Genomic DNA, 21,754 nt, shown 5'->3' with positions numbered 1-21,754 from the left:
CTCTGTTAATAACTTCAGAAGCAGCAGAGTTAGAGGTGAAGCTTCAGTCAAAAGGTATATTGTGTATTTTTTTTCTGGTTCTAAACTAGGGATGGGCAATGATTTTCAAATATTCAAGTATTCCTTCACTTTGTAAAAATCGAAGAGTTACTTTGAATATTTTCTCTTTCAAAAGTACAATTTTTCATTGTTTTTACCGGTGCCTGGTTGTAATACGGTATTCCCGCCAGATGGTGTCTTCAGAGCTTCAGAAGAAGAAGAATGCTAACTGCATTAAATAGCAAAAGAAGAAGAAAACATAAGCGACAGTCGCGGCAATTTTCTCCGTTTCTGAATCTCACACTACTACACAGGTATGTCCAGAGACTGAGGATAACTGTAACATGTACACATGTAAATGTAAATCACTGCTCCGTTTTTCTAACGTGACGGTTCAGAAGATATTAAGATTACGAGTTTTTGCCCAAATAAGGACATGACTGACTTGACTGACAGGCGGGAACACGTAGCTGTTGGCGAGGAGGCTCAAACCCCGCCTCTTTACCTCACACTTCGACTGGTTGAGTTCAGCATATCCAATATGGCTGCCGCAATCGATTGGCTTCAAAACAGCGCTCAGAACAGATGGGTGACGTCACGGAGACTATGTCCATTATTTATACAGTCTATGGTCTTACCCTGTCTTGGTGTTGGGTCTCTGTTCATAATTTGACATAGAGTGGTCTAGACCTGCTCTGATTGTAAAAGAGCCTTGAGATAACGTTTGTTGTGATTTGGCGCTGTACAAATAAAGATGCAGTGCATTCAACAAAAGTGACCTGTGGGATGTTCAGTTGTAGAAATCCCATCCAGAGAAAGTCATGGCTCTGTTAATAACTACAGAAACAGCAGAGTTAGAGGTGATACTTCAGTTGAAAGGTATATTCTGTAGTTTTTTTCTGTTTCTGAACATGTTAAAGCTCATGTTTAAAATGTGCAGGCCTTAAAAAAAATGTTCTTGATACAAAAAAAAGATGCAAACAGAATAAAATGCTGAATGGTGGTTTTGTAAATATAATGTCCGTTATCATTGCTATGCCAATGACACGCAATTTTACATCCCAATTGAACATAATGACCAATCAAAAATCAGAAATTAAATCTTGGATGTCGGACAACTTTTTAAAACTGAACGACTCCAAATCAGAAGCCATTGTGTTCGGCCCCCAGCTAAAAGGGATCAAATCGTCTTTTAACAGGAAATAAAACATGTGCCCACGTCACCCCCATTTCAGCTCATCTACACTGGCTGCCTGTTGATTTTAAGATTATTTTGTTGACTTTTAAAGCACAACATTGACATCCCCCTCTCTGTATCTCTGCGCTTACAAACCTGGACGGAGTCTGAGATCCTCTGGCAGTGCTCTGTTAGCTGTTCCAAGGACTTGACTGAAAACTAAAGGAGACAGGGCTTTTTAAGCCTGCCAGAGGAGATCAGAGTTGCAGAGTCAGTCCTGATTTTAAGGGTCTGAAAAGTGCTATATAAATGAAGTATTAGGTCCATGCTTTAACGAATGTAAAGGTTCCGTTATGAACAAATCAGCATGTCTGACCCTGTTTTCAAACGTGTATTCCTTTTCAGTATGACCATTTTACTTGTCTTATGTTAATCTTCTTTCTCACAGCTTTGTCTCAATCATTTCATCATGTTTTCACATGTTGTCCTCTTGGTGCAGGATTCACTGCATCCTGTAAAAAGAGAGCTCACCCTTGTCACACGTGTAAAGGCTTCACATCAAAATGACTCAGCAGTTTATTCAGTCCATGATTGAACTTATAAATCACTATAAACATGGCTGACTGTTGTAACATGAAGTCCTGAACTATATTTGATTTGTTTGGAGCGAGAGTGAGAGACAGTCCACATGGAGTTGCTGCTCATGCTGCGTGCTTCTTCCTCCTCTTGTAACAGTGATTTGATTTAAGAATAACAACGTATGGAGCCCTAAAATTGTGGCAGACTACAGCTGTACTCTAAGCTGATATACTCTGGCAGTGGCTGCAGGTTAAGCCTCAGTTGAGCCCCGCTCTGAGCCCTATGGGGGGCTAGTGACCACGCGGCTGCTAGCAGCCCAGCGAGGGGCTTTGCTGACTCTGCTGGGCAGGAGAAACAGAGGGGGAACGAGGGAAGAACGGGGAGGAGAGATGAACATGGGGAGCAGGGATCTGGATATCTGTCAGCAGCAGGGCTTAGTTTACTGCTCCCTCCATGCCAGTAGACCTCAGGCCACAGATTGAGAGGAATTATCTCCCACTAAATGAAATGACTGAGTGAAATAAGTGGGTGTGAGGGGGAGATGATTTCCTTTCACTTTCTCCTGGGCCCTGGACGAGCACAAAAATATAATTAAAACAACAGGATGGTGAAGGGACGGGGGAACGTTCAAAGTGAACTCCTGAAGAGGAGGATCAGGTTTAACCATAGACTGTAGGAATAATGGACGTAGTATCTGTGACGTCGCCCACCTGTTTCTGTTTCTGTTTTGAGGCCAATCGGTGGCGGCAGCCATATTGGAAATGTTGAACTCAACATAACTGCTGTCGAGCGATTGTGACGTAAAGAGGCGGGCTTTGAGCCTCCTCGCCAACAGCTACAGTGTTCCAGCCTGTCAATCAAGTCAGCTGGGCCTCTCATTGGAGGACTCCTAATCTCAATATCTTTGAAATTACCGCGTTATGAATAAATTCACCCCGTACAGTGTGTGCTGATAGAGAAATGAGCTATCCAGACTACACTTGTTTTTGTACCAGCCTGTAAACATGATTATTTCTGCTGTAAAGATCGTCCTCTTTGAATTGGTGTGTATGTGGTTTCCTGTACTTTCAGAGCCAGCCTCAAGCGGATCCTCCATGAACTGCAGTTTTAGTTTAACTCTACAGTCAGGATTAAAGGAGCATATCTGCCTGATTTAATCTTGTTCTGTTAACTTAGTGATGTGTGCAAACTTACACAGATTACAACACAACACAGAAACACAGATAATTCAGGAAGTATCAGGATATGGAAACATCAAACACCTCCAGGTTACTTATCTAAAGAAAGGAGGTGCTGTTTCTCCTGAAACATACACACTGTTGAATCCAACCAGAACCAGGAAGAGAGAGTGTTGGACCAGAGCTCATCAGACTCAGAGGTCCCAGTAAGTGTTTATTTTTCAGCCAGGAGGTGGCAGTAGTCGACAAGAGCAGCCCTGCTGTACTCTCTGCTAAATCATCACTATGAGACCAGACTAAAGTTTGGATTTAAAACACAAAAGACAAGTTAACATGTTTGAATTAAAGACTGGACACACTTTTCCTTCTGTATCTGTGTAAATATGAATTGTTATGAATAACACTGATGTTTTATAGATACATATTATGAAATGATTTGCACGCTTTGCTCTGAAGTAGAAATCTGTGAACTCATGTAAACCTTCATTTTATTTAAAGCAACATTTACCGCTGCATGAATGATGATGAAGGAGGATGAATGATGATGCCTGGGTGGCCTCAGGTGGTGTTTTATGATGGAGGTAACTTGCTCTGCTTTTCAGGCACTGACTTTTGACTGACCTCAGTCCCATCCTGACTTTGCTGACGACCGGTACTAACAAATAAAGTCCATCCATCCATCTTAACAAACATTTGATTTTTTCAGGAAACAAAAAATACTTTTTTGTCATAAGTTGAAGCCAAACAAAGAAAATATCCATGAGACAGACATGACGACAGACCCGATAATGTGGCACTCACCTTGCATGATTCATGTTTGGATCTCTAAATCAGGGGCTCCCAAATTTTTCAGGCCGTGACCCCCAAAATATAGGTGCCAAAGACCTGTGACCCCCACTGTCCCTCAAAGCGGTTAAATGTTACTTCATACTTCAAATGAGTTTATCCACATGCACATGTGGCTGTGTTTCCTGTGCTGCTGTGAATTAACCTGCTGCTACTGATCCTTTTGTTAATTAACCGTTAATTAACCCTAACCTGAACTTTAGGAGACATCTGACAACAAAGAAAGGCAGAAAACTAATAAAATGTACTTACTTGCAGGGTTTTATTTCAAATGTAACTATTTCTAATTGTATTTTTTTTTACAATAATGGGTAAAATAAGCAAATTTAGATTACTTTAAAAAAAGTAAAAAATCTGGAGGACACCTAGCGACCCCCCAAGGGGTCCCAACCCACACTTTGGGAACCCCTGCTCTAAATAACAGATCAAATGAGTACGATCTAAACCTGCTCCTCTGTGAGGCTCCTGGCATTGTTTTTATTTTAAGGTGGAATAAAATGAGATGAATAAAAACTGATGTTTAAACGTATAAATCCAAACACATCTGAAATATGTCTGACATTCTAGGAGAATAAAATCTCAGACCTGTTGTCTTCTGAAATAAAAGAGAAAAATAAAAGTGGTAGGAAACATAAAAAGAGATCTACTGAGAAGATCCACTCTAACCTGAGAGCTTTATTCTGCTGTTGATGTTACAACTGAAGCAGTCATCGTCTGGCCACTTGAAAACCTAAATCTTCTACAGTCACTGTGCAGCTTTCTAAAAACATGTTTTTAGCCTCCTCGGGGAGACACTGTGTCCAGGATCAAGTTTCAACACTCTTTGAACTCACGTTTAATACTGCATGTTCACAGCCCGACCCCCCCACCCCCTCGCAGACACAGTCAGGATGCACGGCTAAGTAAAACAAGAGGAGCGAGTGATAACAGGAGACTCTGTTTGAGGAGCAAAAGGCAAACTGAGACGCGGCAGGAGGGTTAACTGAGTCGTCAAACTACTGTCAGATTTATTCGTCTTTACATAAAGTGCAGAGCGACTGAGCCGCATCACCTCGCCGGTGCTCTCAGAGGAGGAGGGCTGATGAGATGCTGGGGGGGTTGGGATGGCGTCGGGGTGGGGGTGGTGGGATTAAGGGAGCCGGTGTCAGGGTCTAGAGTGACAGACTGAGGCTCTGGGACTCAGTGAGGTGCTCGTCGAACAGATACTGTGTGAGCTTTGGAAGAAAGGAGCTTTAGTATCAGTGTAGATGCACTGAGAGCTGCCTGTCCCTTTATCAACATAGAGCTGGGTGATATTAAAAAAATGTTATCACCATAAAATATCAGTCGATATCAATAATTATCACAATAAATATCAAATCATGATTTCATTTAAATTTAAAGGCAGATTTTTTGCTCCTGAGTGAAAGTTGAAGAAACTGAATTGTCAGCTTGTATCTGGATTTAGTTTTCTGATGAACTTCTTGAATCCATGAATTTTGACAGTGCTAACAGGAAGCAGGTCTTTAGTGTAAAATGAGAGTTTTGTGAAATTCACAATTTGATATATTGTATATTGGGTTTTCTTCAGTGTTGCAATCGCTGGTTTCAGCTGTGTTTACAATCAACTCCAAATGTCTTTAACCCCGCCCACCTCTCACCCTGCGACATGATTGGCTGTTCAATGCCCTATTCTTCTTCTATTTGATGTTGTGTGGCAAGCAGCGTTTAAGGCTCATTAGCACCACATCCCTTTCAAGTGTTTGGGGGGTGTTATTACAGGTTTAAATTTATCAAATTTTGATCGAACATTTGTTATATTTAAAGTTATAGTTTTTGGGCTTTTTCGTCTCCATTGACAGGACATGTGGGGAGCAGAGAGTGAGGGAAGACATGCAGCAAACGGTTGCCCAGCCAGGAGTCGAACCAGTGACCTCCGCGATGAGGACCACAGCCTCCACACGTGGGGAGCACATACCACCAGGCCACCAGCGCCCCCATTTGTTAAATTTATATTGAGAAAAATTACATCACGATAATTATTGTTATTGAATTATCGCCCAGCCCTAGGTACATCTATATTAAGACTCAAAATTTTAATCCTGACATTAAAGTGCATCCTTCTGGGGCGATGGTGGCCTAGCGGTCTAAGCGCCCCACATACATAGGCTTATAGTCCTCGTCACAGAGGTCGCCGGTTCAATTCCTGACCGCAACCATTCGCTGCATGTCCTCCCCCACTCTCTACTCCCCACATTTCCTGTATCTCTTCACCTGTCCTACCATAAAGGCAAAATGCCCAAAAACATAACTTTAAAAAAATAATTCAATAAATAAGTGCATCCTTCTAGCTCATCTTTACAAAATGTATCCCCCAAAAATATAAGGTACGTCCACAGAGCATAACAATGTTCCCGCGGCTGAGGCTCCGAGCTTTAGAAAGGACTGCAGCTGTTTAGCCAGCAATGCAACATTGAGTCAACCCTAATATTTAGACCAACATCTGGTGACTTAACAAAAAAACTGGCAGACACACTGTCATATTTCCATGATGAGGCTGATCATGACAGGCAGTCCTGACCGTACGCCAACACGAGTCAGCTTCTGCATCAATATGAGAATCCTGGGCTGAGCAGTAATCATGAAGTCACCTCATGAGCCTTTATGATACACATGAGCAAATATCTGTGAGACAGTTCAAAATGATCCTCCTTTGACCACAGATTCAAGTGATTCTATTACATGAGTAAATGTGGTTATAAAAATGCAAGTCAGAGGATTCCTGAAATGTGGCTAAAACTAGTCTCAAAGCTTGTTAGCATTTGCACAAGTTTGGTTACCTGGCCTCATTTTGGCACACCATGAGGGTCCAGAGTCCTTCAAACGTGAGCCAGTTTATTAACAATACTGTGTTCTGTCTCAGAATATTAACATTTAAAGTAAAGGAAGTAGAGATCACCCTCCTGGATCTGAGATGGTTTAACATATAAGAAGTATTCGTCAGGTGATGCAGGAGCACAGGCATGAAGATGAGAGATGAACCGCACACCTCATAACTATCATCATTTTCTCTCTCTCTCTCTCTCTCTCTCTCTCTCTCCCTCTCCCTCTCTCTCTCTCTCTCTCTCTCCCTGTCCCTCTCTCTCCCTCTCTCTCTCTCTCTCTCTCTCTCTCTCCAACCCCAACTTGGTCATGGCAGATGGCCTGCTGGAGGTTTTTGCCTGTTAAAAGGAAGTTTGTCCTCGCCACTGTAACTAGCTAAATACTGCGAGGTGCAATGCTCATGGTGGATTAAGGGAGGGGTTAACAATGTGTGGGTCGGGACCCCTGGGGGGGTCGCGATACACAAATAGGGGGTCTATGATTTCTTCCAGAATGTTTTTTTCTTTTTGTTATTTCCAAACAGTACATTTTACCCATTATAGTAAAAAATATCGCCAAAAATAGTAGCTAAACTTGAAATAAAACCTGCAAAAAATAGAAAATGTAATGAGATTTCTGCCTTTCTTTGTTTCCAGATGACTCTTAAGTTTAGGGTTAGTGAACAGTTAATTATCGATAGCATCAGTAGCAGCAGGTTAATTCATTAAGGCACAGGAAACACAGACAGTCTCATATTGGTAGGGTCATTTTCTGCACACCAGCTAAATGAAGCCACATTAAATCACTTTGAGGGACAGTGGGGGTCACAAGTCTTTTGCAGCTATACTTTTGCGGGCTGAAAAGTTTGGGAACCACTGGATTAAGGTGGGGTCAGACTGAGTCTGATCTGTCTTGGTGTTGGGTCTCTGTTCATAATTTGACATAGAGTGGTCTAGACCTGCTCTGTTTGTAAAAGAGTCTTGAGATAACGCTTGTTGTGATTTGGCGCTATACAAATAAAGAGTGATTGATTGATTGATTGATTGATTGATTGATTGATTGATTGATTGATTGATTGATTGATTGATTGATTGATTGATTGATTGATTGATTGATTGATTGATTGATCAAGTCATCCACAATCTAAAAATGTGTGTGTACCATTTGTTTTCATCAGCATACAGTGAGTATAGTTAGTATCCTTCCAGGGTAAACTTTTGGATTAAAAGAACCAGATTTCTTACCTATAAGGCCATAGGAGAGGAACTTGTTGACGGAGGTGAGGGCAAGGCCTGTGATTGGTCCAGTGGTGTCCTCAGACCGGACCACTTCCAGGAAGGGCCTCAGAAAGATGTTGGGTTCGACATCTGACAGTTCTGAGGAGGAGAAAAGAGATTTACAACCGTCAGTCATGCAAACCCATCAGATTGAAGTCAGTACAGATCCAAACATGAAGCTCCACACATTCAGGGACAGTCCAGCTTCACTTCTTTTACAGGCCGAACCTTTAAAACTGTGTGATTCTACTTTCAGATAAACAAGCTCTCCCCTGCATGTCCTGTATCTTTAAACCTCCTGACAAACAACAACACACGGGTTCCTCTGAGAAGTCTCTGACCTCAGACTCTGCTGCCGCTCACTCTCACAGACTGGAGTGCTCAACGCTGTTTTGTGGAGTTTAATGTACTTTCCCTGCGCTGTGTATGAGGCTCTGTGTCAACATCTCTGCTGCCCTGAGGGGGGCAGATCAATGAGGAATTAACGTCACGGGAGGCAAAGAGAGAGAGAGAGAGATGGGAATAATAAGGGATGTGGATTAAGGGAGAGATGGGAAGAGGGAGAAGAGAATAGCTTATAATAAGAACAACATTTTAGGAAAAATGCTGAGTCACTTCAGAGAGTTACAAGAACAAGACGAAAACACCAAACCTGATGGTGTCCACACCTGAGAGGGTCACTGTGTCAGGACAAAATATCCATACAGCACAATGTATCTGAATGAATCTACGATCATCTGGTATCATGATGTGATATCATCATCTTGTAATTTATGAATCATCCTAGAATCATAAATAACCATCATCATGGGGAGTGTTTTGGGTATCACGTCACTTCGCCTCCTGAGCTACCCTGTGATTCCCACCGTTACCCTCCACCTTGAATTTAAATCCAAACCTGTAAAATCCACATCAGATTCAGACAAAGTTAAACACTAAAGCTTTGCAATAACAACACCATCCATAAAACAGCTGCTGTGACTGAAGGTCTACTGTTCAACAATTGATCTCAGTTATCACGTAGCAAATCTCCTCTTGTTATCTTTGTAAACCTTCCAGCCCCTGACCTTGTGACCCCTTGACCCCTCGTCTCGTGCCTCCATGAGGCCGACATCTAAGTGTCAATGTCCCATCATTTATAACTTTTTATATAGCCAGTTAAAGCGCCATATTTACGTCCCTGTAACAGATTCAGTATAGACGTCTCATGTGTATAATGGTGGGACCAAGTGGCCACACTGCTGTGCCGACCGGATGGAGTAATAGAGGCGTTATCACTATGAGCTAGGGATGTAAGGATACACTCAACCCATGATTCCATTCAAATCCAGATTTTTGTTTCACGATATGATTCACTCAGGATTCTCTAACGATTTTCAAGAAAACTGGATTGAACTCAAAATTGAAATCACTATTATTTTATTTAAATTCTCAGTAATGGACAGCTGCAATATATATTTTAAATCTCCTATATTTCTTTGTAAACAAAGTCATCCTTTTTCATTTTTAAGGTGTGTTGTAACTCAAATAAAACCACTGCACACTTTCAGCACTTTGCAAAAAAACTAAAAATCACCGTACAAAAATACCTTGTTTGAAAATTTCAGAACAAATATAGAGAAATGGAAAGTGAACAATTCCCAAATGAAAGTATTAAATATTAAACAAAATAAGGTAAATCACTTTAAATTAGGGATGTACATTTCAAGTATTTTCCATGATCGATCTTTGGAAATGTTAAGATTAATTATTGTTTAATCATTATAAAAACATGAACATTTTCCATGTCAAAAATAACGCCAAATGCATTGTTTACCCTAAATCAAATTTTCCTTCACGACACAGTAGAGATGTAAGGATATATCGCAAATCAGTAAAAAATTGATACAAATAATAGTGTATTAATCAATTCAACATAATTAGTATCATTTTTGTTAGCATCTGTTACTGTCCACCAGTATTGAAGAGAAAGGAGCTCTGGTTTGTTTCAGACAGAGGATAAATGGAGGGGCCCTACAAATAAGACAGCATATTGAATATTGAGCAAGAGGCTGCTTTTAAAATTTGATAAGTAGTGACATTTTCATAGCCCTAGACTTTTTTTTAAATGAAGTGCAAATGTTAGAATATTAAACCTGCATCTTTAAAACAGTTAAAAAGGGTTAAAAGAGACTCATGGGTCTAAAATGATTCAATGAGAAAATGTTAGACTGCTGTTTGTGCTGTAGATGAAAAGTCTTTATAAAATACTCCAACAATGATTAATTCCATTTTTTTAATAAAAGTTCAATAAATGAGAGTATAACATCATCTAAGAGATGCAGACACAGCATTATTATTTATTAATAAGACGTTGGAGAGTGAGTCCCACACTTTATTGAGAGCAGCTGCGGTGAGAGGAGCAGAAGATCTTCCTCTGTAATCAGTTCACAGAGGAAAGAGCTTCGCTGGGCATTTCACTCTGGGAAACCACCTTCAGCCAATCCGCCCTGACTCCAACGGCCTCTCTCTCTCTCTCTCTCTCTCTCTCTCTCTCTCTCTTTCTCTGGAGAATTCAGAGAGGAGGGGGTCAAGAGGGGGAGGGGGGGAGGCAAAAATACAAAACAGGTAAAACAACAAAGGGGAAAATTAGTGGAGTCACGCACGCCGTTGTGAAATGTTGTGCCAGAGGAGTGCTTGCCACAGCAATACCGGGAGGATTATGGCTTTCTTAAGAGCCGCTCCACTCCAGACGAGAAAAAACAACTTGGACATCAAAAGCGCCGAGGAGAGCGTCCAACCAATTTCCCAAGTGCACATGTGACCGCCTTGCATTAGCGTGTGATATCCAATACCCCTGCGGCTTGTTTAGAAATCAAATATGAAATAATTTGGAAATTTACACAGTCCCTTTATCAGCCGCCAGGTCACTGTTAGGCCTCCCTTTCAAAAGCAAAGCTCTCGCTTGCTTCTTTATTGAATATTTTTTCATCTGGTGTGTTATTTGAGTTGTTGCTTAATATGAAAGCTTGGAGCAGTTTTGGTTTAACCCGTGAAGGGTGACTCGGAGTGTAAATTTAGCTGCTCAGACAACAAACACTGGTCCTGCAGAGAGACGTAACAACAAACTAATGAGTGAAGCAGAGTATAAATAAAGAGCAGCGGTAAGTTGAGAGAGTATGACGGCTCTGATCTGTCCATTAGAGGGAAGAAAACTTTTTAAAGAGAGGGGTTTGTGTCCCATTACTTTACAGTGTGGTAACGGGGGAAGGAGGGAGCTCAAATCAATCTGTCAATAGACCCTGATGAAGACTTCATCAGACGCGATCACCCTGTAAGTGCTGTGGCTGCGTCCCAAAGACCACAGATTGGAAAACTCAATTGTGTTGTATTGATCCGGCTGGCCATCGGTGAACACAGGGCTGACTGGAGCGGTCTGCCGGTGGCCACCACCAATCTTCTTATATAAAGTCTAAATACAGGCTCTGTACTTCCACTCAATCTCCGGGGCTTGTGGAGTGGAGTGAAATAAATAACGACGGCTGCAGCCGTGGTGAGGCAATCATTCTATAACCAGGTTAACCTCTGGCTGACATTGACCAAAATAAAAAAAAATGCAGGATTAAAGCGGCTCAACCAGGCGTGCATGTTGCCATCTAAGGGCGGAGTTTTCTGGGTACAAGTCCTGATTTAAGAGTGCGTACAAGTCCGACTCGAGTTCGGCTTAATTGGTAAAAAAAGAGGTTTGTGAAATGAGCCCATTACGATTCACCATGAACCTAATCCCATCTTTCTTTACCGTGCTGCGGCCCCATCCCTCCTGCTCCGAGCGGGAGTGAGAGTATCCAGCCATGTGTGGATTACCTCTCCAAATGACCCCGGCAAAGAGAGAGGGGAGGCGGGGGTGAACCTTTGCCCCCCAGGAGAGCACCTCGGGATGAGGCCGGCTCACCGCAGAACAGAAGCCATCTTTAACACATGCACATCTATTGGCAGTGGAGCAGAAAAGGCTTAGAACGCAGGCAGCAGCAGCAGCAGGAGACAAATCTGCAGACGCACATTATTGTCAAGACAAGTGGAGAAAACATCTGCACAGAACATCCAGAAATGAAACACAAACAATATCTACATCCAACGGGTCCATCTCGATTGAAAACACAGAAAGAATTCAATGTGAAGTCCGAAAAGATCTTTACAAGGCTCTCTAAGCAGAGCCAGGAGTTACACAAACAGGTCCACAGCATCACAGCAGAAAGAGATGAGCACCAGGAGCACAATATCTGCTGCTTTCAAGGGCTGGTACAAGAAAACAAAGACGGATTTACCTTCTTATGGAACTGGCATTGCATCTTAGTAAGCTCCTGGTCTTATAAAAGCAAATTAAAGAGAAAGACGCTCGATATTAACCCAACACAACAAAAACACAGAGCAAGGTGGAAGACAAATCAAACCAGGGCTTTGCACTGCACCTATTTAGCCCACATGTCTCAGTTATATATAGGATGGAAGATAAAATGTGCATCTGTGTGAGCGACTCTGAGCTCTGACACCAACAAAAATACACAGATGCTAACTGTTCTCTTCTGCTTTAGCCGTCTCTGTCTTCAGAGCTAGCTGTAAAAAAATAAAAGCTAAAGCTCCTGAGTTTAGATCCTGCTGACAACAGTGTTCACTATTAAAATGACTAACAGGAAACAAAACTTGAAGTAATGTTTTAGGGCCTGTGTCCACTAACAGTAGTTGTTTTTGCACTGGCAGCACACACAAACACAATTTCATAGTGCTTCTCACGGGCGCCAACTGATGCTAGGCTACTCATACCCCTTTGCAACCGAGGCAGTTTCAGGGCGAACCATGAACCGGCTCCTGGCTAGGAAAAACGGTTCCAGAGCAACTCCTTGCTGGTCTAGAACTGCGAACCGCTTACGTCAAACGTGTTTCCGCCAGTGTCCTGCAGCGAAAAATAAAAAAGACTAATGGATTCCAAAGCAAAGCAGTGGTCGGCCGAGCAGACAAGCTGCCATTGTCGGCCATCGATGTTGTTGTGAGGGGAAGTTTGCACTAACACTGCTGGGAAAGGGTGTCAGGTAAATCTGACGTCATGACGTGGCTCTTGAGTTCAACCAGCATCGAACCAGTGCGAGCACCAGCCCGGAAATACAACCCGGTTCGCATTGGTCGAAAAGAGGTATCAGAGCGCTGAGGACTAGTTGGGATTAGTTGTATAAAAAAGCTTCTGCTGAGTTCTTTGTGCGACCTGTCTGTTTGTGACTTTTTTGATAGTCTTGATATCCAAGATTTTGATGTGCAGCTTTTGTTTAGTCGGGAATCCGTTGTAATCGCAGTATATGCTCTTTAATAATGAACACAATCAAGTCTGTGGGTTTTGGGCGGGATGGCGGGTGGGTCTCCTTTCTTTTCTCTCAGTTAATGTAAATTTTAAAGAGATTTGTTGCCACAGCTGTGTGATTTGTGACTGTATTGAAAAGATGAAAAGCAAACATTTATATTTTTTGCGTTACCCTTTTTCCTTGAGCCCCATGTTTTTGTTTAGGACAGGAGCTGCCAGTACACCAACAAAAAAAAAACGCCTCTAGTGGAGACAGGCCCTTACTGTTTTTGCTTTTCAGACAGGTTAAATAAAGTTTTGACTTCTAGTGGAAAAAGCCTACAGCATACTGTGTAATTTATTCAATATGCACCCAAATAAAAACGTTCTAAAAGAAATGATGCAGAGAACATTCAGCTCATTCAGTAGACAATGCTCTAACTCAATATTTAACAACACTTTCAGCACTATCTGCAGCTCACAATCATAGCTGAGGCTAGGGATGCACCGATCCTACTTTTTAGGTCCCGATACTGATATAGATACCTGGGCTTTGGTATCTGCAGATACCGATACTAGCCGATCTGATCCTGGTATTGATTTAACAATCTCTATTTCTTAATGTGAGGATAGAATCATGCTTTGGCAACTTCAGGCTTTTCTGACTTTGTAAATCAAAATAAAATGAACATTTTAAACTGACAATATCATTATTCAAGAGATTATAAATGTGTACCAGCAGTCTGGTGAGTTAATCTTCATAACCAACAGCTATTGTAAACACAGAAAAGCATAGAACTGAGATGAATAGATCTGCCATATGGATCGGCACTGTATATCGGCCCCTTGTCACCGATATCCGATCTAGCTTTTTGAGTCCGATCTAGCCGATATCCGAAACCAGGATCGGATCGGTGCATCCCTAGCTGAGGCCGTGGTTGACTCTGGTAAAAATGGCTGAAAGTGTAATCCACTGCGTAATAGCCCGTTTCCACCAAAGCAGTTTCAGGGCCGGTTTGGAGCCGGTGCTGAATTTAGAACCAGTTTTTTGTGTTTCCACTGCGAGAGAATTGGCTTCCGAACAGGAAAACAGGTTCCAGAGCTGCTCCAACTCTTTGCTGGTCTAGAACCACGAACTGATTACGTCAGCACGACGAGTAGCACTGACACACTGGGATCCTATCTCTCAAGCAGCGGCCGCACCGCTGTCACTCGCAGGGTGTTTGAAGCTCGGGGCCAGTCACCGCATGACCGCGGTCGGTCTGTGACGGGTCTCGATGAGAAACACCGTGTCGTGCCTCCGTATCCGGCGGGAGAGCCTCCCACTCCGCGGCCGCCGGCTCAGGCACGACACAGTATTTTTAGACGAGACTCGTTGCCGACCGACCGCGGTCATGCGATAACCTCCCTCGAGCCACAAGCGATCTGTTGAGTCAGATGCTGCTAATTGTGAAATATATATGATTATAATTTCAAGCATTTACAAGCACTTAGACCCACAATTCAAGCACTTTTCAAACCTTAAAACACAACATTAAAATGCAAGAATTTTCAAGGATTTCAAGCACGAACCCACGTATGAACCCTGTCTAAAGAACAAGGGACCAGGTTTCATGTGTACACTTCTGAACGGTTTGCATGAAGTCATTGTTAAGATACTAGGTGACTTGAGAATCATTGACTTTTCATGGCCTCACTACACTGTGAAAGCAACAGATGGGCCTTTTTGTTCCTCTAAGCAGTAGAACTGTAACACATTTAGACTCTTCAACATGAATCTTCAGAGATGGATCCGACAAAGCAAGAAATATATATTCACTACATGAAGATTCAACCTGGTAACATGCTGTCACATCTGTGAGACATGGCTGCAGTAGTCTGTTTACAGCACACGCACAAATATGAGTGACACACAGCTCACAGGCGTTCAGAGAGAATGGACAGAGCAGAGTGACACCTTCTATAAAGAGCAGCAGAGGCAGGGAGAGGGCGAGCAGACGAGGGAGGGGTGGATTCCCCCTGTGACCGACGCAGCGGCCCAAAACCAAACACTGATGGTTATTGATCTGGACCTCTTCAGCTGCTAAAATTAAGAGTCAGGGTCCTTGGCTGCGATGCCGCGGCTCCGTGTGAGGAGAGAGGCGACGCTTTAACAAGAACAGCAAGGCTAAATGAAATCCAGAGAGACCGCTGCTGTTCATCTGCCGAGCAAAGTCCTCCACGACAGTCTCCTCACACATCTTTCGGGAGAAGCTTGATGAATGTCAGCCCTCCCCCCGCACCTTTGTTTCATTCACTCCTCTTCCTGCCCTCGCTCCCTATGTTCTCCTGAATGAAATTGACACTTGTGGAAGGGGGCAATTAGGCCGGAGCGGTGCTATGGAGCTCTATATGGTCATTTCATGGAGCCACAGTGGTATTTTATAGATGCCTGGAACAATGCCTCTGCAGAACCTAATCAGGCAATTTGAAAGCCCGGGAGAAATTAAAACTTTTCTCAAATGCTTGGGAGGACGGCTGTAATGGCTGCTGCAGGAGAACATTTCCTGAAGGGCTTCATGGAATATAGTTTGCATTCGTATTTACCAGAACGCTCTTATCGGATTGTTCAGGAAGCAGAGAACCAACAGACTTACAAGTATGTATAAGCTCCTGCAGCATAATCCATCTGAGCTGAGTCAATCAAAACATGTCTTCACATAAAGAGATGGAAACTTTGCACCAAGTCTTTAAAAACTGAGGCCTAAAAAGTCCAGCTGTCAGATGGACAAGCTAATTATGCTACTTTGCATCAATTCAGCAAATTAAAGCTCCTCTGAGAAACTTTCTGATTTGGGTTCTTGTTTTTGTGCCCCCTCTGGACACAAATGGTCATTGCTTATTTGTCCGTTACATATAAAGGTAGTGTTTATTAAGAAATAATCACAAACACCAATCTTGAACTTTGGCCGTGGAAAATGTAAGCAAAGGCTGTTTTGGTGGAGATCTGTTACTCACGTCTTCTAACACCTACCCCACCGCAGTGATTTCACACATGAAAAAGAATCCTATAAAAAAATCAAACCTCTTGTTTACGGTCCTGTTTGCTTTTGTAGCTCATAAAGAGATGCGAGTATAAATTCAGACTTTTTTATAACCAGCTGAAAATTCTCAGAGGAGCTTTAAGTCATGTTTCTTACTGTACCTGTGGTTGGTATGTAAATGTGACATCTTGATCGGGATAGAATCAGAATCAGAAATACTTAATTTATACTGGGGGAAATTTGGTCAGCACAGTTGCTCTTAAACAATAAAGAATATTAGAGTAATATAATACAAGAAAGCACAAACTAAATAAGAAATAAATACTGTCATTTTTCTGTTTGCAAAATCACAACGAAAGTATTATTACTATTGCTATTATTATTATTATTTTCATTATTATAATTATTATCATTATTATTATTATTATTATTATTTGTATTAGTACTAGTAATAGTATTTCAATTATTATTGTATATTTTCTATTTATCAGTAATATTGTTATTAATATTACTATTATTAATAATAATAATAATAATATATTGTTTGTATGCTTGTTATTATTATTATTATTATTGGATTATTATTATTGTTGTTATTATTTTTATTATTTTCATTTATTGTTATTATTATCATTACTATTCCATTATTATTATTACTATTATAATAATTTTCATTATTATTATTATTAATTTATTTATTTTAACAGTAATATTGTTATTATTTATTTAGTTATTATTACTATTATTACTATTATTACTATCATTAATATTATTATTTGTATTGTTATTAGTAGTAGTACTAGTAGTAGTATTTTAATTATTATAATTGTTTTTATTATCAGTAATATTGTTATTATTATTACTATTATGAATAATAATAATAATAATAATAATAATATATTGTTTGTATGCTTGTTATTGTTATTTTTATGAGATTATTATAATTATTATTGTTGTTATTATTTTTATTATTTTTATTTATTAGTATTATTATCATTACTATTACTATTACAATTTTTATTATTACTATTATAACATTTTCATTATTATTATTAATTTATTTATTTCAATAGTAATATTGTTATTATTACTGTTGTTATTATTACTATTATTACTATTATTATGTTCGTATCATTGTATTTGTATTGTTATTATTGTTGTTGTTTTTGTTGTTGTTATTATTTTTAGTATTTGTAATATTATTATTATTCATTAATATTATTATCAATATTATTAATATTATTACTATTATCATTATTATTATTATTATTGATAATATAATAATTATTATTATTATTATCATTATTATTATTATAAATTATGAAGCTGGAGTCTGCTGAAACTGTTTTATTTCAGTTCAAATAAAAGTTACACAAGTTTAAATATTTAAGGAGTAACTCAAACTCTGACCTTTTCTGCTCTCTCTGATCTGAGGATGATTGTGGATCATTATTTCTCTTCATATGTGGTTAGATTATTGTTTCATTCAGGGACAAAATATTGTCTCACAGCTTCAGCTCAAACAAAATGCAGAAGCACAGATTTAACACCATGAGACAGGACCCCATGGACCCTGTTCTGGTGTCTGTGTACAAGTGGTCCCGTCAGTTTGAGGATCGATGTGAACACTTCTGTGACACTGCTGGATTGTTGCTCCTCTGTGAGTCACACAGCAGCCTCAAACACTCACACAGGGCTCTGCTTAGTGAAATGACCAAGAACTTATATTATGGGATGTTGCCAATGATGAAGTCTTTCACAAACAATCCAGAGTAATGTTTTTAAATGATTCTGCTCATTTTCCTGCTTGTCTTTTAAAGCTCTTCCTGTTCTGTCTCCTAGCAGATTAGATTTGTTGGATTATTTACTACAGAGTCAAACGTTAAAAAGGACAATTATCAGGTGACACATTTAGGATTTTATTGTTTTATCAGCTGACATCTGATTTTAAAACAAGGCTACTGGACCACGCACAGTGTTTCACCTTTCAAAGCAGAGGCAGTAAAAAGAGAAGGTGCGTTCAAACAGCATGACTTCATTACCCAGCCTCGCCTGGGCCCAGCCTGCTGGCCTCGGCCTGACTCTGCACCTGTTATCCTGTACATAAAATGTATTTTCTATGCTGCATAGTTTGCACAGAGGCCACATTATTCCGGCGTGGAGCTGGCCCGGCCCCAACGTCCACTTAATGTGTTTCACAGCCTGCTGTCCCCGCTGTGATGGATGGACATACTTTACGCTCGCTGTGCTTAGAAATAACGGATGTTTTATCATGCTAGATTCCCCCACATAAACATTCTCTATCAATTTGTGTTGGACGGTAAATATTGGGTCTGTCACATTTATCACAACATCATTCCTGAAACGTATAACTGTCTCTTTCTTTCAGTGGAGCTTATACAACATAAACTTTCAGAAAAGTGGTGTTTAGACTCAAAACACAAAAAGGTGCAAGGCAAGAAGAAGAGGACCGTACAGCTCACTAACAAGTTCATTCAATCACAACGTTTCAGTCTGCCACTCTCTGCATCTAAATGTGATTAAATAAAACATAAACGTAACACATTTCTTATCTGCTGTGCCGTAAACGCAGCCCCCCGATCCAAATCTCTCCGCTTCATTTTTAAGCAGAAGTGTTTGCTTGTGGTGTCACAGCGAGGTGCCCTTCAGATGAGACAGGCTTGTATTATCACCTCTATTTCCAGAAAAACAAACAGTGGAGAGCAAGACGCACAATTTCCATCCCATCCTTCAACCATGTCCCCTTGCCAATGTCAGTGTGTGTCTTGGTGAAGATGTCGGGCGGGGAGAGAAGAAAGGGGGATGAGGAGAGGATCAGGAGAGAGGGAGGTAGGGAGGGGTGTACAGTTGGGGTAATGAGGTTTGGAGGGCTGGAGGTTGGGTACAGTGAAGGGTTAAGCTGCAGATGGCATCCATTCGGCTGGATAAACCAGCACACATGCTCGGGCTTGGACTGGATTTTACACCCCTCTTATGAGTACCGCCGTCCCCAAGAGCAAGCCATGAATGAAGGATGGAGGGCTGGAGAACTTGCTGAGGAGAATGCAACAGGAGTAATTCACACACCTGCTAGTGACTAGGGATGGACATTTCAAGCCAAAATACTATTCCATAATCTTTGGCAACTATTCAACGATTATTCCAATAATAAATGATTCAGAAAAGGAGAAAATCGCTGCGACTTTAACAAATGTTTTCTTCTTTTTTTGCTATTTAATGTAGTTAGCATTCTTCTTCTTCTGTTACTTAATGGGGTTAGCAAACAGCTTTAAGACGCTCTATAGCCACCGTCTGGATGGAATACTGTATTTCAACCAGGCACCGGTAAAAACAATGAAAAATTGTACTTCTAAAATGAGAAATTATTGGAAACAACTCTTTGATTTTTCAAAAGTGAACAAATATTCCAAAATCATTGCCCATCCCTGCTGGTGACAAGGTTTAATGTGACTGATTGTTTTCAGCAGAGAGATCAGAAGCGTGGTGGTGGACTAATAAACCCACACTGTAAAAACTTAGAAGTTCTCTCAACTTAAAATGATAAGTGAACTAGCTGCATGAAAAAAATACGAAGTTTTTTTGACAATAGGCAAAGTTTGTCAAGAAAACTTCATTTTTTTTTTTATTACAACTTGATCTTATATGTTAGGAATACTCTATATAAGTCAGCAGAGCAAATAAGTTTTGTACCCTGAACTTCTATCTTTATGTTAGCACAGCTAAACAGCAATAGTAGTTAGAACTCAAAATAATTCATGCAACTAGTTCACTTATCATTTTAAGTTGAGAGAACTTCTAAGTTTTTACAGTGCATCCCTCTCTCGAACATGTCTGAGCCGGTGGATATCAGGAGTGTTGAAGCACCTGTATTCGTGCAGGATGTTCAGTAATCAGGTGCCAAAGTGGGTAAGCCCTGTGAACCAAAATAATCTATCTGTACTTATTACTCTCTTGTTTTAACTTCAAAGTTCAGCTGTGCACCAGACGTGCTGTAGGCCTGCAAAGTGTAAAGGTACACATATTCATATCAAACTGCTTCTGTGCAGCACTTTTGGTTCGGGGCAGAGCTGAACTTATTCAAATACGAGGTCACGAAATCGCCCAGAATCGGTCTGAAATATTGGTGTCAGTGCATCGACTTCCTCGACAAATCACCTCCATAAATACCTCCGGTCTCAAAATATTAAGCCGATGCGGAAGTGTGATGAACTGCAGTTCATCGAGTGTCCACTAGAGGCTGGCTGCAGAAACCACATACACACCCATTCAAAGAAGACGATCTTTACAGCAGAAATAAACATGTTTACAGCCTGGTTCAAAAAACAGCTTGGCTCAACATCGCTACTTTCTCTATTGGCACACACTGTACAGGGGGTTGGATTTTCTTCTAACGCAGCAATTTTAAAGATATTAAGATTACGAGTTATTGCCCAAATAAGGACATGACTGACTTGATTGACAGGAGGGAACTCATAGCTGTTGGCTAGGAGGCTCAAACCCCGCCCCTTTACATCACACTCTTTTGGATGAGTTCAGCTCACCCGCTCGGCCCCTGAGTACATAAGTTGGCTGAGCATGTTGAGCCCTGTTCACCGTATTTATTACTTTATATTCATGCAATATTTAAAAGTACCTTTTTATTTGAAATGTATTCAGATATCTACAAGTGTCTGTTTTAAAAGCACATTTATTCAGACTTTACTGCTGTGTGGAGGAGAGAAATACAACGCAGTTATTTAGAGGAGCGAGTACTTGTGGGTTAAATATAAGAAAATATACGATGTAATGATACTTAGAGGAGAAAACCTCAATTAGGAAAGGTAGGAGGGGATGTTAGAAGGAAGGAGGGAAGGAAGGAAAATATGAGATTCTGGGAGAGAGAAAAAAGACTGAGACAAAGCAGCCAACAAAGAGACAAAGCTGTGGTGTGAGGGACTGTGTGTGTGTGTGTGTGTGTGTGTGTGTGTGTGTGTGTGTGTGTGTGTGTGTGTGTGTGTGTGTGTGTGTGTGTGTGTGTGTGCGTGCGTGCGTGTGTGTGTGTGTGAGAGAGAGAGAGAGTTCTCGTCCTTATTTGTTTCACCTGCTGCACTCCTTCAGCTCCCCACTAATGGCTTTCCCATGGGGTAGCAGAGATTCCAGAAACCACGCACTGTACAGACCGACTCTGCTGTTCACATGAGACACATTACACCGCTGCCTGACACAGAGGCCCGGCCCACAACTGCAGCCTGTCGGAAATTACACACAGCCGCTGTGAAAGAAAGACTGATGGAGTGTTTTGAAAAACTGCTGCTGAGAGGATCCGGACTCTTCACAGGACTCCTGCACGATCACCAGACGTTACATTACCTGAGTTCTCCGTCAAAGAGCTGCTCGACGCATCAACACTGCATAAGTCAGTGTGACATCTACGTAGATATCCCTGCTATCAAACATATGTGCTGAAAGATATCAATGAACCAAGG

The 21,754-nt window shown here is 40.9% G+C and overlaps 1 protein-coding gene across 1 annotated transcript in view; it reads right to left on the bottom strand.

Moving 5' to 3' along the window:
• Positions 1-21,754, bottom strand: part of gbf1 (golgi brefeldin A resistant guanine nucleotide exchange factor 1) — a 130,193-nt gene that overhangs the window by 54,808 nt on the left and 53,631 nt on the right. Inside the window, 1 exon segment of the mRNA XM_034681656.1 lies at positions 7,905-8,036. Within this exon segment, the coding sequence (XP_034537547.1) occupies positions 7,905-8,036 (132 nt within the window).

The sequence above is a fragment of the Notolabrus celidotus genome, chromosome 4 (genome assembly GCF_009762535.1).
Source record: "Notolabrus celidotus isolate fNotCel1 chromosome 4, fNotCel1.pri, whole genome shotgun sequence".
Classification (NCBI taxonomy): domain Eukaryota; kingdom Metazoa; phylum Chordata; class Actinopteri; order Labriformes; family Labridae; genus Notolabrus; species Notolabrus celidotus.
Note: the sequence above shows the minus strand (reverse complement) of the source record. Positions and strands in the feature narration are given on the sequence as shown.